The sequence below is a fragment of the Tupaia chinensis genome, unplaced genomic scaffold (genome assembly GCF_000334495.1).
Source record: "Tupaia chinensis unplaced genomic scaffold, TupChi_1.0 Scaffold000065_2, whole genome shotgun sequence".
NCBI classification, from domain to species: domain Eukaryota; kingdom Metazoa; phylum Chordata; class Mammalia; order Scandentia; family Tupaiidae; genus Tupaia; species Tupaia belangeri.
The window spans coordinates 12,054-28,467 of record NW_006159524.1 but is presented as its reverse complement, the minus strand read 5'-3'; the positions used below and the strand labels follow the sequence as shown (position 1 = coordinate 28,467).

The 16,414-nt window shown below is 40.6% G+C and overlaps 1 protein-coding gene across 3 annotated transcripts in view; it reads left to right on the top strand.

The window, feature by feature from the left end:
* RELCH (RAB11 binding and LisH domain, coiled-coil and HEAT repeat containing) overlaps positions 1 to 16,414 on the top strand; it is a 143,892-nt gene that overhangs the window by 125,015 nt on the left and 2,463 nt on the right. For all 3 annotated transcript variants that reach the window (XM_027766257.1, XM_027766252.1, XM_027766255.1), the window contains one exon: positions 8,428 to 8,498. In XM_027766257.1, the coding sequence (XP_027622058.1) occupies positions 8,428 to 8,498 (71 nt within the window). The remainder of the gene's footprint in view (positions 1 to 8,427; positions 8,499 to 16,414) is intronic.

Sequence of the window (16,414 nt, the reverse complement as noted above, 5' to 3'; positions counted from 1 at the left end):
ATCTTGGGCACGCACGCACACGCGCCCGGCGTGAGTTTTAAGCCACCGGGTTCGGGACGTGAACCGCGATCGACTACGGGGGAGTCCAGTGACATAGCCATTATGCTAACTGCTGGTTCCCACCACTCTTGACTTTTTGGATTTCGTAACTCCAGGGCTCTCTGCAGCATTTTTAGAAAGAGCAAAACTCTTTGGCTCTTGGTACTCCTTTTTCTTTTCTTTTTTTTTTTTTAATTTTCCCAGAGAGCACTTGCACTAACTGGAGAGAGAGAAATGAGAAAGAGCCCCGCGCCCCCCCCTCCACACACACACACACACACACACACACAGGGAATGGTCACGCTGCAATCCTTTCTCTTTTCATTTCTCCCTCCTTTCAGGATTTTGGGCGCTCACACACACCTAGCGTATTTTCAAGCTGCACACCACAAGGTGAGCCATGTGAGATCCAGCCTCCTCAATTACAACACTGGCTGACCCAGGACTCCAACTTTATTCCTCCTATTTTCCTTCTTCTCTGGTAGTTTTTCCCAAGCTGTTCTTCTTCCTTACTTCCCTTTAAATGTTTCCTTTCTCACTGGCAGAATTGTTCTCCACGAACAAGTTCATCCACACTCATCTAAGTTACAAGTACTACATGTTAATGTCTCCCAGATCTTCTGCCTGACGCTGTGCTAGAAGCCACAAAATTTCCACTTTTATTGCCTCTATACATTCCACCTGCATGTCCCACAGGTGTTACATTGAAGTGAACATGGCCAGCTCCCCAAACCAAATCACCAGCCTCTCACTTCTTTCCCCACTTTGGCTACTCCCAAGTCAAATACTTGACAGTCAACAGTATGTCCTTTTTTTTTGAGAGGTTTTTCCCTATAGGGCACGTGCGCTCTCCAGACAGACAGAGACAGAGAGACAGAAAGCGAGAAATCACCCCCAAGGGGGGATGGCCACGCCGCAATCCCGTCTCCTCCATTCTCCTCTCGGGATCTTAGCCACGCACACACACGCGCCTGGCGTGAGTTTTAAGCCACCGGGTCCGGGATGCGAACTGCAGTCGACTATGTGGGAGTCCAGCGACATAGCCATTACGCTAACTGCTGGTCCCTCCAATTTTTAATTTCATACTGTCTTTTAATCTTCCTCCTCTTTTTTATTTATTTATTTTTTAATTGCCAGGGGAACATGTACACTTGCCAGAGAGAGACAGAGGAAGGGTAAAAATACACCCTCATGGGGCATGGGCTTGGCACATTCCCTTCCCCAGTTCTCCATCCTATCAAGATTGTGGGCATGCACACATGCTCCTAGCATATTTTTCAAGTTGCTGGGTCAGGACAGAACCTTGATTGGGCATGTGGGATCCAGTTCCTTTAACACTGCCTAGGCGATCTGCCCTGCTGCCTTCACTTAATACTTGCTCCACTCTGCTGTTCCATCTTCGGTCATATCTTATTGAGACCATTGTAGAGTATCTGGATTTTTCTCCAATCTTACTCTTTGATTCTCACTGTAGCCGAAGTACTTTTTCTAGAGTATAAATCTGTTCATGTCCTTTCTCTCTTTCTTACTCTCTCTTTTCCTCTCTCCCCTTCCCTCCCTCTCTCCTTGTGTTCCCCTTCCTCCACCTCTACACCTATCACACAGTGTGCTTCAGCCCTGCCAAACTAGTGCACCATTTCTGCCACGTACCACCCTCTTTTGCTGCCATGCCTTTGGGTCTCCCTCCCTCTGGCAAAAGAACACCACTTCATAATGTAGTTTAGGATGTATACTCAAAGTGTGTGTCACATATGTGTTTTTACCAGTCAGAGTTCTCCAGAGAAACAAAACTAATAGTATATATCAAGAGATGTATTTTAAGGAATTGACTCATGTAATTGTGGTGGCTGGCAAGTCCAAAATATGTTAGACCAGAGAGGCTGGAAGCTCTGACAGGAATTAGGTTGCAGTCTCAAGACTGGAATATGTAGGGCAGGCTGGCAGGATGAAAACTCAGACAGGATTTAAGGAAAATTTCTTCTCTGGGAAACCTTGCTTTTTGCTCTTAAGACCTTCGGCTGAATGAATGAACCCTACCCTCATTATCAAGGGTAATCTTTAGTTAAAGTCCCTTTATTTGCATTGTTAGTCTCATCTACACTATACCTTCATAGCTACACCTGGATTACTGTTAGGTTAGCTAACTGGGTACTATTTCCCCTCCAAATTGACATGTAAGACTATTAAAGTGTTATTTAAAGTATAGGGTGTGGTGGCGCCCACCGTGTGGCAAAAACCTATAGAGGCTGGGAACCAGCAGTTAGCGTAATGGCTATGTCGCTGGATTCCCACGTAGTCGACCGCGGTTCGTGTCCCGGACCCGGTGGCTTAAAACTCACGCCGGGCGCGTGTGTGTGCGTGCCCAAGATCCCGAGAGGAGAATGGAGGAGAAGGGATTGCGGCGTGGCCATCCCCCTGGGGGGTGATTTCTCGCTTTCTGTCTCTCTGTCTCTCTCTGTCTGTCTGGCGAACGCACGCGCCCTACAGTGAAAATCTCTCTCAAAAAAAATAAAAAACCTATAGAGGCTGGAGGATTGTGGTATCGAGTCCATCTCACTCTCTCTCTGTCTCTCTCAGCGAGTGCACAATTTTTTTTGACCAACAGTTAGTATAATGGCTATGTCGCTGGACTCCCATGTAGTCGACTGAGGTTCAAGTCCCGGACCTGGCGGCTTAAAAACTTACGCCGGGCACGTGTGCGTGTGTACCCAAGATCCTGAGAGGAGAATGGAGGAAAAGGGATTGCGGCGTGGCAATCCCCCCGGGGGGGATGATTTCTCACTTTCTGTCTCTCTGTCTCTCTCTATCTTTCTGGCAAGCGCACATGCTCTATAGCAAAAACCTCTCCAAAAAAAGAAAAAGAGAGAGAGAGTAGTTAAACCAGTATCCACATAAGTGCTAGCCAGCTTAGGAAATAGAAATTTACTCATATCTTAAAGACTGCATAGGTGCCTCTCCCTAGTCATGTTCCTCTCTTGTGATCTGGTAAATTTAACCCTTGCCTAGAATTTTATTTATCTTACTTTGGTTTTTATTATGGTTTTCCTACATATTTACTGAATAACATATTATTTAGTTTTACATATTCCTTTTAAACTGTATCTTGTATATATGGAATCTCCTGTATTTGTTCCTATGATTTGCTTTTTTCACCCAATTTGTTTGTAAGATTCATTCCTATTAAGTGTAGACATAATTCATTTTTGTTATTACTATATAGTATTTCTTTCTGTGATGAGGACACAACTATCTATTGTCCTTACTGTTAACATGTGTGTTATTTCCAGTATTTTGTGATGATGAATAATATTCATCTTCTGATGCACATGTTTAAAGATTTATCTCTAAGATATAATTAAGTGTAGAATTAATAGGTTATTAATAGTTTATGTAATTTCACTTTTGCCTACTAATATTAAATTGTACAAAATGGAAATATACCCTTTTACTTCATATCTTTGTCAACAGAATTCATTTAAGAGTTTTTGTCTATTTTTAATTTAGGTTGTCTTTTTTCTTATTATTTCTTAGAAGTTTTTTATATATCTGGAATGTGAAAATATTTGTCAGTTTTCTGTTTTGTAAATATCATTTTATAATTTGTGATATGTCTTTTCATATTTAGGCATCTCTGAACACTGATTCTTAGTTTTGTTTAATAGTTAAACTGATCATTTCCAAAAGCCATCCTATACTTATAAAATTTTTTAAGTTGACTTTTTACCATAACATTCTTTTTTTTTTTTTTTTTGGCTGAAGGGCACATGCACTTACCAAAATGAGAGACAAAGAGGGAGGGAAAGGGAGAATCCCCATACCCCCACCACGGGGCATAGTCACATTATAGTCTCTACTCCCATTTCTTCATCCTGTCAGGATTTGGGGCACACAGCCCCAGCAAGATTCTCAAACCAACAGAGCTATGACTTGAACCACGGTTTGTCTCATGGGATCTGGCTCCCTTAACCATTAGGCCATGGGGCCAACTTTTCACAATAATATTCTTTCTTTTTTGTTTTGATTCTCACCAGAAAGAAGCAGAGAGAGAAAGAGAAAGCAGTCACCCTCCAGTGAGGATGATCATACTGCAGTCCTCCAATTCTTGATCCTGTTGGGATTTTGTGCACGTGTACACATGTGCCTGGTGTGTTTTTCCTGCCACCAGGGCTAAGATTCAAATTGCTATCAATCATGTGGGAACTGGCTCCATTAGCCACTAGGCCGCAGTGCCAACCCCATTATAATATTCTTTATTCATCAAGAATTGGGTTTTATTGACAATTTCATCTTACCTACTCTGATCGGCAGTGCCTCCTCTATCATATACAAATTTTCCATGCATATTATATGTCCCTTACTGGTGAACATTTTGTATTGGTTATTAGAACTAACAAAGATATGTTGTATTTATCAGTTGCCTTGTTTAAAAAGTCCTAAAATCCACTAGGGCAAGTCCAGCCCTTGTCTTTATTTAGATTTGTTTTGATGTTTGTGATCCTTAGCTTTTCATGTAAATTTTAGCATTATATTGTCAGGTTCCAGGAAAGATGTACTCAGATTCTAACTGAAATTGAATGATTATAAATTAATCTGGAAAACATTATGATTTTGAGTCTTCCTGTATGGAATAAGCTGTATCTTATACTTGTTTAGATTCCCTTTGATGTCATTCAGTAACATTTTTAAATTATATCCAAAAGTGATACCTTATTTCTATAAAGGTATAGTGGTATCTTTTTTAAGATTACATATATTTTTAACCCCTTCTTACTAATTAAGAAAAACTACATATAATTTTTGTTATTCATCTTCTATGTAGCAAACTTGACAAACTTTATTAATTCTAATAATAAAATGTCTGAGTTTTGTTTGTTTTTTATATGTAGAAAAGTTATCTGCAAATGGATAACATGTTCTTTCTAATTCTTTTACTTCCTTTTTCCCCTTTGTCTTACTGTAGTAACTGTACTATTGTCTCTCTTTTATCACTATTTTTTTGTTTTTAGTTTTTGCTATAGTATATGTGCACTCACTGGTGGGGGGGTGGGATAAAGTGAGAAATCACCCCCAGAAGAGATGGTCATGCCACAATCCCTTATCCTTCATTCTCCTCTTGGGATTTTGGACATGCATGCACATGCACCTGTACCCAGTGTGATTTTTAAGCCACCAGGTTTGGTACTCAAACCACTCAGTCAGCTATGTGGGACCCAGCCACTTTAACCTCCATTCCACCTGCTGGCCCAATTTCTGATATTTTAAATATGCCTTGTACTTTCTTTTTAAAATGAATTTTGGTAGGGATTAATCAGTTTCATTCATCTTTTCAGATATAGATATGTGTTGCTTAATGACGGATACATTCTGAGTAATGTATCATTAGGCAAGTTTTGTCATTGTGTGAACATCATGGAAAGTACCTACACAAACCTACGTACTGTAGCCTACTACATGGTTAGACTGTGTGATATAGCCCACATGCCCTTTATGGGATCATTGTCTTATATGAGATACTATATCATCATGCAGAACATGAATGTATTACACTCTTGGCTGTCTTGATTTTCTCTATTGCTTTTATTCTATTTCCTTGATTTCTATTTTTATCTTTAGTTCCCTTGACTTTCTTTAGGTTTGATTTTCCTTATCAATTTTTCCAGCTGTTTGAGGAGGAAACTTAAATTTTTTAAACTTTTCTGCTATAAAAATTTAAGGTTTTCGGAACCAGCAGTTGGTGTATAATGGTTATATCACTGGACTCCCATGTAGTTGACTGTGATTCAGGTCCCAGACCCAATGGGTTAAAACTCATACTGGGTGCATATGCATGCATGCCCAAAATCTTAAGAGGAGAGTGGAAGAGAAAGGATTGCAGCATGGCCATCCCCCCCTGGGGAGTGATTTCTCTCTTTCTGTCTCTCTGTCTCTCGCTGTCTCTCTGGCGAGCACACACACATCCTAATACAAAAATCTGTCTTAAAAGAAAAGTTATTAAAAAAAAACTAAGATTTTCAGTACTGCTTTATCTATATCCCATGCATTTGCTATATTGTATCTTTGTTATCATTCTATTCATATTAGATTCTTATTTTAATTATTTTTTATCGACCCATAGGGTTTGTTTAATTTGGAGCTGTTGGAAATTTTCTATTGAATTGTTATTGTTGGCTACTTACTTAATTTGCCCATTCTGTTAGTTACTTTTACATTAATTAGATGATTCTTTCATTATTTTTTTTATTTTATTGAGACAATGTACTGGATTTTTTGGATGTTAAACCATCCTTGTATTCCCAGGGTTATCCTCCTTGATTATGGTATATAATTCCTTTTATATGTAGCCGTATTCCATTTGTTAGCATTCTACTGAGAATTTTTGCATTCAAAATGAAAGCTAAATTGAAATCTGCAAGCTAGAACAAACAAGAAGTAAGCTTTATTTCACTGTAAAATACCCTACCACCATTAGGCTAGGATGAGACCGAAAATAGATTTAAAGACTTTAAAAGAATAAAACTCTCAGGACCAGCAGTTGGCATAATGGCTATGTCACTGGACTCCCATGTAGGCAACCGCAGTTTGAGTCCCAGACCCGGTGGCTTAGACTCAGCCGGGTGTGTGTGCATGGATGCCCAAGATCCTGAAAGGAAAATGGAGAAGGGATTGCAGCAGTCTCTCTGTCTTTCTGGCGAACGCACATGCCCTGTAGCAAAAACTTCAAAAAATAAAAAAAAAGAAACTCCCAAATTACCTTTCCAGCCTTTATGGAAGACTAGAGCTTTACTTTTTAGACTTGGGATATCAGCTATAGTTGAGAACAGGAGTGAGGTGATATACTGAAAAGAGGGAAATTAAGTGGAAAATAGTTTATGATGAGACATTCTTCCCCTTTTTGACCTCAAGAAGCTGGCAGCCAGGACTGGAATCTAGCCCCCTCCTCCATTACATTTTAGACATCTTCTCCCCGGTGCTCCTTGCTAACTCTACCCACCCACTGGCTTTCTTGCGTAGAACTTGGTAAGCCTACTTTGCCTTGGCCCGGAGCCCAAAGCACTTGCTCCTTTATGTACTTCAAGTTTTTATTTAAACATCATCTTTTCCATGACGCCTACCCCAAGCCCCTCTGTGTATGTCATAACATTTTCCACCTTGGCCTTCCTGATACCCTTGATCTTATCCAATGCTTTTTTAAAAGTTCCTTTTACCTTCTGTTATACTATATAATGTACCTACTTTTCGTGTGTTTGTTGACTACCTCCCTTACTAGATATGAGCTCCCCCGCCAGGGAGGAAATACCGTCTTTTGTATTTGCTCTATGTTTGGTGTCTAAGAGTACTGGACATATAGTACATAGAAAGTTAATACTTATTTAGTGACCCCCATGCCCAAATATGGCCCAAGAATATTCAGTATGGCCCTTCTGTTTCTCACATGGTTGCTGGTATTCACAGCAGCAGCTTAAATCTCTATATCCTTTCCTTCACCCAGTCTCCCTACAAGAATGTCAGCCAGTAGCATGGTGGTTAAAGCAGCTGGGTCCCACATGGCCAACTTTGTAGTTCAAGTCCTGGACCCAGCAGCTTGAAAAACATGCCAGGCATTTGTGTGTACGTGCCCAAAATCCCAAGAGGAAAATGTAGGAAAAGCGACTGGGAGGGGGCATCCTCCCCGGGGTGAATTCTCACTTTTCCTCTCTCTGTCCTCTTTCTCTTGCTTTTTGTCTGTCTGTCTCTGGCTAGTGCACACACGCCGCAGCAAAATTAAAAATAATAATAATAATAAGACCTCTTTAACTCAGATACCATTGTATCCCAGGTTATATTTAGTAACCACATCACTACACCGAGTCTCACTTCTAGACATTAAAATAGAGCATCTTGCTTTTTTGTATCCAGGAGAAAGCAGAAAGGTGTGGAAAAGAGCAGCTATTACTGAGAAAGAATGTGTGTAAAGCTGTTTTGTTTTGTTTTGTTTTGGAGAGGTTTTTTCGCTATAGGGCGTGTGCGCTCGCCAGACAGATGGAGAGAGACAGAGAGACAGAAAGCGAGAAATCACCCCCCAGAGGGGATGGTCACGCCATAATCCCTTCTCCTCCATTCTCCTCTCAGGATGTTGGGCACGCACACACACGCGCCCAGCGTGAGTTTTAAGTCACTGGGTCTGGGCCGCGAACCGCGGTCGACTATGTTGGAGTCCAGCGACATAGCCATTACGCTAACTGCTGGTTCCCATGTAAAGCTGTTTTTATACCTTATATAGAAATCTATGAATTCCTTTAACTGTAACTTTGTAATTAACAGTAACTTATGGGAATATTAAAAAATGAAAACTTTATGGATTTTCACTGTGTAAATTGTATTTCACTAAAGTAGTTTTTTTTCAATCAGGTTATTTTAAGTTCCATGATAAAAGAATGTGAACAAAAAGTAGAAAACAAGACCGTCCAAGAGCCTCAAGGGTAAGACATTAATTATTTTTTTAAGGCTTTATGTTAACATTAATTTTTTTCATCTAAATTTGTTATAGATGTTTAGTGTTATCGTGTACTCATTTATTTCAGAGTAAAGAAAATTATTTTCAGTTACCAGTTCTCAAATGCTAACTCATAAACTGTCTCATCAGTTATCTAGGGAATTTGAAATTCACATCTCCATCCCATGCTCTGTGCCCTCCTCTGGGCATTCTGATTCTGCGTAGGGATCTGAGTGTTCAACAGCTTCCAAGGAGATTCTGATATGTGACAGGAGTTGTAAGATGTAACAATTCTCCTCATGAAGGATTGTCAATTTGGGAATATTCCAGTGACTTTTCTAACAAATGGATTAGCATTTAAAAACTGAATGAGATTAAAATAGGAATAAAGATGTGAAGGAACAAAGTTGAGCATTCAAGAAAGTGAAAAATTTACAAATGGACTATATGTTCCTAACACACTGAAGAAACCTTGAGCAAGAGATCTTTAATGGACTCCATTAGGCAAAGAAAAGTTCAAAAGTGTCTTCTTTAAAACTGACAACTAGGGAAGTGTTTCATTCTGGCAGTCACACGAGCGCGCACACAGACACACAGGGCACATAGTCTTTCACCTCTTTAATGTGTGTGTCAGAACCCTTTCTTTAGAGCCTGCTAGGATGGAAGGAGCTCTCCTCCATATGTACCTGCCATTTTTAGCTATGGAAGGTTAAAACAATAGAAGGAAAGCGAAATAATAAAGATGTCTGAGCTGAACACAATTTTCTTAAAATTAACACCAAAGAAAATAGTTCCATTTATTTGTCATTCACTAAATAAATATCAAGATTACTTGGTGCCTTTGGGTTATTAGGTTTAAAACGTGAAATGTTTTAGAACAAGACTGAGAAAAATTGCATATGACATATATTCTAAATGAAATTTCAGAGACTCACATGGAAGAAATTTCAAAAGAAAAATATATTTTTGCAACTTTCTAAGATGACTTCTATTGCATGATTTTGCTTTAAAAAAAGAAAACCCAGTTTATGTGCATGAGATTATGAAAAATGTGTGTTATGAAAAAACTACCCATCTGATTTAAAGTTTTGCACCAAAATAAAATTTTACTTTAATTCTACTTTTCTAAGCCTTCTTGTGTAATCATGTTTTTTCCATATTATTTAAATATTTTGTATTATCACTGACTTTTTAAAAATAGAATATATGAGTTCACATGTATTTATCATCCAGTTTTAACAGTTATCAACCCAAAATCAATTATATTTTGTCCATTCCCTTCTTACTCTCCTGACAATACATTCCTAAAAGATGTTGTTTTAAAAAACATAAACACTGTATCATTATCGTACCAAAATAATTTCTGAGTATCATCAACTGTTCATTTGTCCTTTCTCTAATCTAATCATTTCATAAATGTCAGTGATTATTTTTTTCTTTATAGGTTAGTTTTTTGAGTCAAGGTCCAAATGAGAGCCATACCTTGCAATTAGTTGATGTGTTACGTCTCTTTCAATCTATAGATAGAAAATACCCCTTAGGACTGGTCCCAGGGGTTAAGGGAGCTGATCGCACATGGCCAGTGGTGGTTCACATCCCAGCCCTGGCTGCTTAAAAACCATGCTGACATGTGTGCCCAAAATCTCAATGAGGTGAAGGAAAAGGAATTGCAGCATGACCACACTTGGTGGGGGAGGGGAGGTGTGCTTTCTTCTCTGTCTCTCTGGAGGGTACATGTGCCCTTCCCCTCCACCCCCCCACCACCTGCTAATTTTTTAAAAAGGAAGAAGATTAGCACCTAGCTCTACTTGATAATTCTGTCATTCCTTTGCCATTTAAGAGCTAGAATATTCAGAAAAGAATGGATTACCCATGTGTTACCCCATGATAGAGTTTATATAGTGAAGGCAAGAGATATTCAATTATTTCTCTTTATTTACTAGTTTACAAAGTATGACTTATTTCACCCTCTAATCATAACCAATTAGGTGTGTTTTTTAGGTATCTTTGTGAACTCAGATATTGAAACATAGTTGATGTAACTCAGTGTGTTGCATTTATTTTGTTTATTGATGCCAACATTATTCCATCTTTAGCCACTTAGAATGTTTTCAGGTTGACTCCTAAATCTTTTGACATGACCCTTTCTTATAGTCTGGTGTTATAAGATCATAAATGTACTTTTAAAAATGTCTTCTTTTAGAAATAAGTCCAAAAGAGGGAGACAGTTACTAGGTGCATATAAAGATGCTTACCGTCAGCAGGTGGCATGGAGGTTAAGGCAGCTGGGTCCCATATGCCCAACTGAGTGGTTAGACTCCCGGATCCTGTGGCTTGAAAACTCATACTGGGTACATGTGCATGCATGCCCAAAATCCCAAGAAGAGAATGGAAGATAAGGGATTTCAATGTGGCCATCCACCCAGCGGGTGATTTCTCACTTTTCCTTTCACTCTTTCTCTCTTAAACAAGTATAAGCACCCTACAGCAAAAACTTTAAAAAAGAATAAAGATGAAGGGACCAGCAGTTAGCGTAATGGCTATGTCATTGTACTCCTATGTAGCTGACCACGGTTCGAGTCCCGGACCCAGTGGCTTAAACTCACGTCGGGCGCATGTGCATGCATGCCCAAGATCCTGGGAGGAGACTAGAGGAGAAGGGATTGCAGCGTGGCCATCCCCCCGGAGGGTGACTTCTCACTTTCTGTCTCTCTCTGTCTTTCTGGCAAGCGCACACACCCTATAGCAAAAACCTCTCCAAAAAAAAAAAAAGAATAAAGATGAAGATACTTGTATCTGTGAAAAGCTTTGCTAATCACTGTCAGAATAGGAAGTTAATTATATATGGGTTTTGTTTTTGTTTTTGTTTTTGTTTTGGGAGAGATTTTTTTCGCTATAGGGCACGTGTGCTCGCCAGACAGACAGAAAGAGACATAGAGACAGAAAACGAGAAATCACCCCCCAGGGGGGGATGGTCACGCTGCCGCAATCCCTTCTCCTCCATTCTGCTCTCGGGATCTTGGGCACGCACGCACACGCGCCCAGCGTGAGTTTTAAGCCACCGGGTCCGGGACGCGAACCCCGGTCGACTATGTGGGAGTCCAGCAACATAGCCATTACACTAACTGCTGGTTCCCTGGGTTTTTATGTATATAGTGTTTTTCAAACTACAGATCATGACCTGTTTTTAATGTTGTTAAATTAATCCATTTGGGGGGCCAGTAGTGATTAAAGCACTGGATTTCCACACGGCTGACCACAATTCAAGCTCTGGACCTGGTGGCTTGAAAATCATGACAGGCACATATGCATGTATGCCCAAAGTCCCAGGAGGAGAAGGGAGGAAAAGGGATTGCGACATGGCCATCTCACCTAAGGGAGTGATTTCTCATTTTTCTCTCTGTGTCTCTCTCTGGCAAGCACAATATGCCCTATAGCAAAAACCTTATAAAAAACTTAATTCAGTTGGTTGTGATTAGCATTTTTCCCCAAGAAGTAGGATTAAATAAAAAATAGAGAATACATTCTGAGTAGTAAGGATGAGTGTTTCTTTATGCTACGGTTGAAGAATGAAGGAGAAGATAATCTATGGATTCCCACGGTTCTGATCTGAACATTTAAATTGGTGATGGTGCAATACAACAATATGGAGTTATGGGAAGGACTCTCCTGAAGAATGTTGAAATTTACAGGTAGAGATACACTATTATTGGTAGTTGAATGAGATTTAGTAACTATTGGCATACAAGCAGTAATCAAAGGCTTAGAGTTGGAGGAAGTGTGACCAGGTGATAGCACCTGGAAACGGGCTCTAACTGAGAGAAGGCAGCCAGGCTTGGGGTTAGACCAACATTTAGAATGCAGATGGAAGAAGAGATTATCCGAGAAATAGAAAGCAAATGCACGTGGCATCAGAGATCAAGTGGGAATCGAAAGGAGTGAGCTCTGTCATTTGAAAGGTGGAATGATATAAGAAGGTCTAGGACAGCAACTGTTTGTTAGAGAGCTTTTTGCCATAGAGCACATGCATTTGCTGGAGAGACAGAAAGCAAGAGATCACCCCCCAGGGGGATGGCCACGCCTCAGTTCCTTCTCATCTGTTCTCTTGGGATTTGGGGCATGCACGCACACACGCCTGGCATGAGTTTTAAGCCACTGGGTCCAGAGCTTGAACCGCATGCAGTTGACTACATGGGAATGCAGCAACATAACCACTACAACATCTGCTGGTCCCCAGAAAGTGTAAAAGAAGATGGACCAAATGTCAAATATTCTATATATTCATAGTCCACCAAAAAATGGCAATTGATTAGAGATAACGTTGCAAAAGAAAGATTTGAGATTTCCTGAAAAACTTTTATTAAGAAGGCACGTAACCAGAGCCAGCAGATGGTGTGGTGGTTAAGGGCACTGGACTCCCATATGGCAGACTGCAGATCTAGTCCTGAATCTGGTGGCTTGCTTGCTTGCTCTCTCTCTCTCTCTCTCATCAAGTTAAAACAAATAAATAAAGTTAAATAAAATACTTATTTTTTAAAAAAAAGACATATTGCCTTACAAGGCAGCCCATTTCTTTTTTTTTTTTTTAATAGCTTTTTTTTTTTCTTGTCAATAGGTACATGAACTTGCCAGAAAGAGAGGGAGTGGGAGAGAGAAACCACTCCCTGGTGGGGTGTAGTCAGGCTGCAGTCCTCTCCTCTGATTCTCCTTCCCATCAGGATTTTGGCCATGCATGCTCTCATACCCAGCATGTTTTTCAAGCTGCTGGAGCCAGGATTTCAACTTTAAGCCAACCATGTGGGATCCCACTGCCCAAGCACACATTTAACCACTATGCTATGGGACCTGTTTCTTTTTTTAATAACTTTTTTAAAATGTCTCTGTTAAACTGAGTTAAAGTCTTCTTTCCAAAACTGTCTACCCTCAAAAAAACGAAAGAACGAAAAAAAAGTCTACCCTCTAAAACAGGTTTTTCTCATTTTCCCAAGCGACTATGCTACAGGTCAGTAGACCTATTCAGATACATGCAGCTCTGCACATATACCTCATATGTCTAATTTTCACACATAACAAGTGAAGCATCTGTGAAGTCACCTATAATCTTCTCTTCTCCAGATCAAACATTCTTCAGTCTTTTCAATTTTATCTATTTTAACTCTTTAGTATCATTGTTACCCTCCTCTTAGAATATTATTAAAACTTAGGACCAGCAGATGGCATAGCGGTTATATCACTGGCTTCCCACATGGCCTACTGCCATTTGAGTCCCGGATCCATTGCCTTCAAAATCGTGCTGGGGACATTGTATGCTCAAGATCCTAGAGGGAGAATGGAGGAAAAGGGATTGCAACACCTGACTCCCCTCATCGCCCCCATAAGGGGTGATTTCTCACTTTACCTCTCACTGTGTCTGTCTCTCTCTTTGGCAAGCCCATGAGCCCTAATCAAAAACCTCTAAAAAAAAGAATATCACTGAAACTTGATAGTATCTCAAGTATGGTCTGACCCATACATACCCTTTTGCGAGATGTAAGTTAAAATCCTACTTACTTTTGACTTATCCTGAGTTTTCTACAAAAGGATAACAGCATCATAAATTCAGGGAATTAAGGAAAGGCACTATAGCAAAGATGAGACTTACACTGGGCTTTGAAAGATGGTCAAGCAATAGATAGTAAGAGGGAAAGAAACATGCTTACAGGGAAATTGATTAAGCAGTAGATCAGGCAGACCTGACTGAAGGGGGTCTGAGAAGCAGGCGGTGACAGTTGGTAGAGAAACAGGAATTAGATTGCCACATGTCTTGGACAAAAAGCACATCTTATCTTGTAGGTGCTGAGTGAGTACTGCAGATTCTTGAGCCTGTATGTACGGGGAAGAAATGACTACTTAGAAGTTAATATGATAGGGCCAGCAGATGGCATAGCGGTTGCGTTGCAGGACTCCCACATGGCCGACCACGGTTCAAGTCACAGACATGACTTCAGAATCATGCTGGGCACCTGTGTGTGCGTGCCTAAGATCCTAGGAGGAGATGGAAGAGAAGGGGTTACGACATTGCCATCCCACCCCCCCCCATGACGATTTCTCAATTTGCGTATCACTGTCTTTATCTCTGTTCTCCAGTGAGTGTACACACCCTAGGGCAAAAAACTCTTGTAAAAAATTTTAAAAAGGAAGTTAATATATGGTAATGCAACGGTACCTGACCCAAGACTGTTGGGATAACTGTTACCAGTGGAAATAAAAGGAATTGAATTAGGAGATGTTTCATAGAATGAAGATGTTTCAGAGTAAAGTCGTAGAATTTGATGATTGATGTGATACAGAAGGAAAGAACACTATTATATTCACTATGATGGAATGGAAAATGGTAGAACCACTGGCAAATAAGGAAATAAAAATGGGGAATTATTTCTAAAGTTGGGGTATGGGGGCAAATAACCTTGAGCTGTTGTTGCTGACTTTATCTAGCAAACAATAGTAATGTGGGACTGACCCTCGGGAAGAGGAATTTAGTAAATCTCAAGAATGAAGTGCCATGTAGTGGGCCTTATAGGGGATTACACTGTGGGAAGAGAAAAGGCAGCATAGAGAAGTAGTCAGACAGGAAGAGAGAAATGATGGATGTACTGGCAGAAGAGCAGTGGGAAGAGGTGCTCGAGGTGGTAGTTCTGGCAGTTTGGTTGGTTGGTTGGTAGGTTTTTGCTGCAGGGTACAGGTGCTTACTGCCAGAGAGAGAGAAGGTGAGAAATCATCCCCTTGGGGGAATGGCTGTGCCACAATCCCACCTCCTTCACTCTCCTCCTGGGATTTAGGACATGCACATGCACACATGCTTGGCATGGGTTTCAAGCCACCAGATCCGGGACTCGAACCACATTTGGCCATGTGGGATTCCAGTACCTTAACCACATGCCACCTGCCCCTGTGGTGGAGTTTTTAACTGAGCAGATCACAGTGCACACTGCCTCAAAGCTTACACAGACCCACATGTCCTTAGCAGCAGCACACACTTTGTGCGTAGATTCAACAGCTGTGGGGTAAGTGCTGGTCCTTGACACGTTCAGACACATTTCCTTATTGATTTAATCCTCAGGATGCTTTACAATAGAAATTACACGCTCTGTTTTGCAGATGAAGAAACTGAATGAGAGAAATCTAAAAGCATCTTGGCCACAGCAAGGCAATAAACTAGATTCTGAATCTATTACAGGATGGTTGTTGAGTCATTGAAAAATTGGGTTCATTCAGTGGTCCATTTCTCTTTAGTAGTCTGATAAATTAGCAATCTTTATCCATCATTTAGATGATATTTACTCCTAAATAGCAGGTTTATTAAAAAGACAGAAGAGGGACCAGTGGATGATGTGATGGTTATGTCGCTGGACTTCCACATGGCTGACCATAGTTCTAGTCCTGGACCCAGCAACTTGAAACTCATGCCAGGCGCATGTGCATGTGTGCCCAAAATCCTGGGAGGAGAAGGGAGGAGAAGGGATTGTGGTGTGCCCATCTCCCGGGGCTGATTTCTTGCTTTCTATCTCTCTAGCAAGCACATGTACCCTATAGCAAAAATCTCTCTTAAAAACAAAAAAATGGAAGAAATGGATTTGAAACTATTGATTGAAATTAATACAGGGGCCAGCATTTAGCGTAATGGCTATGTTACTGGACTCCCATGTAGTCAACCACGGTTCGAGACCTGGACCTGGCAGCTTAAACTCACGCTGGGCACATGTGCATGCGTGCCTAAGATCCCAAGAGGAGAAAGGAGGAGAAGGGATTGCGGCGTGGCCATCTCCCCGGGGGGATGATTTCTCACTTTCTGTCTGTCTCTGTCTCTCTTCTGTCTTTCTGGCGAGCACATGCACCCTATAGCAAAAACCTCTCCAATAAAAA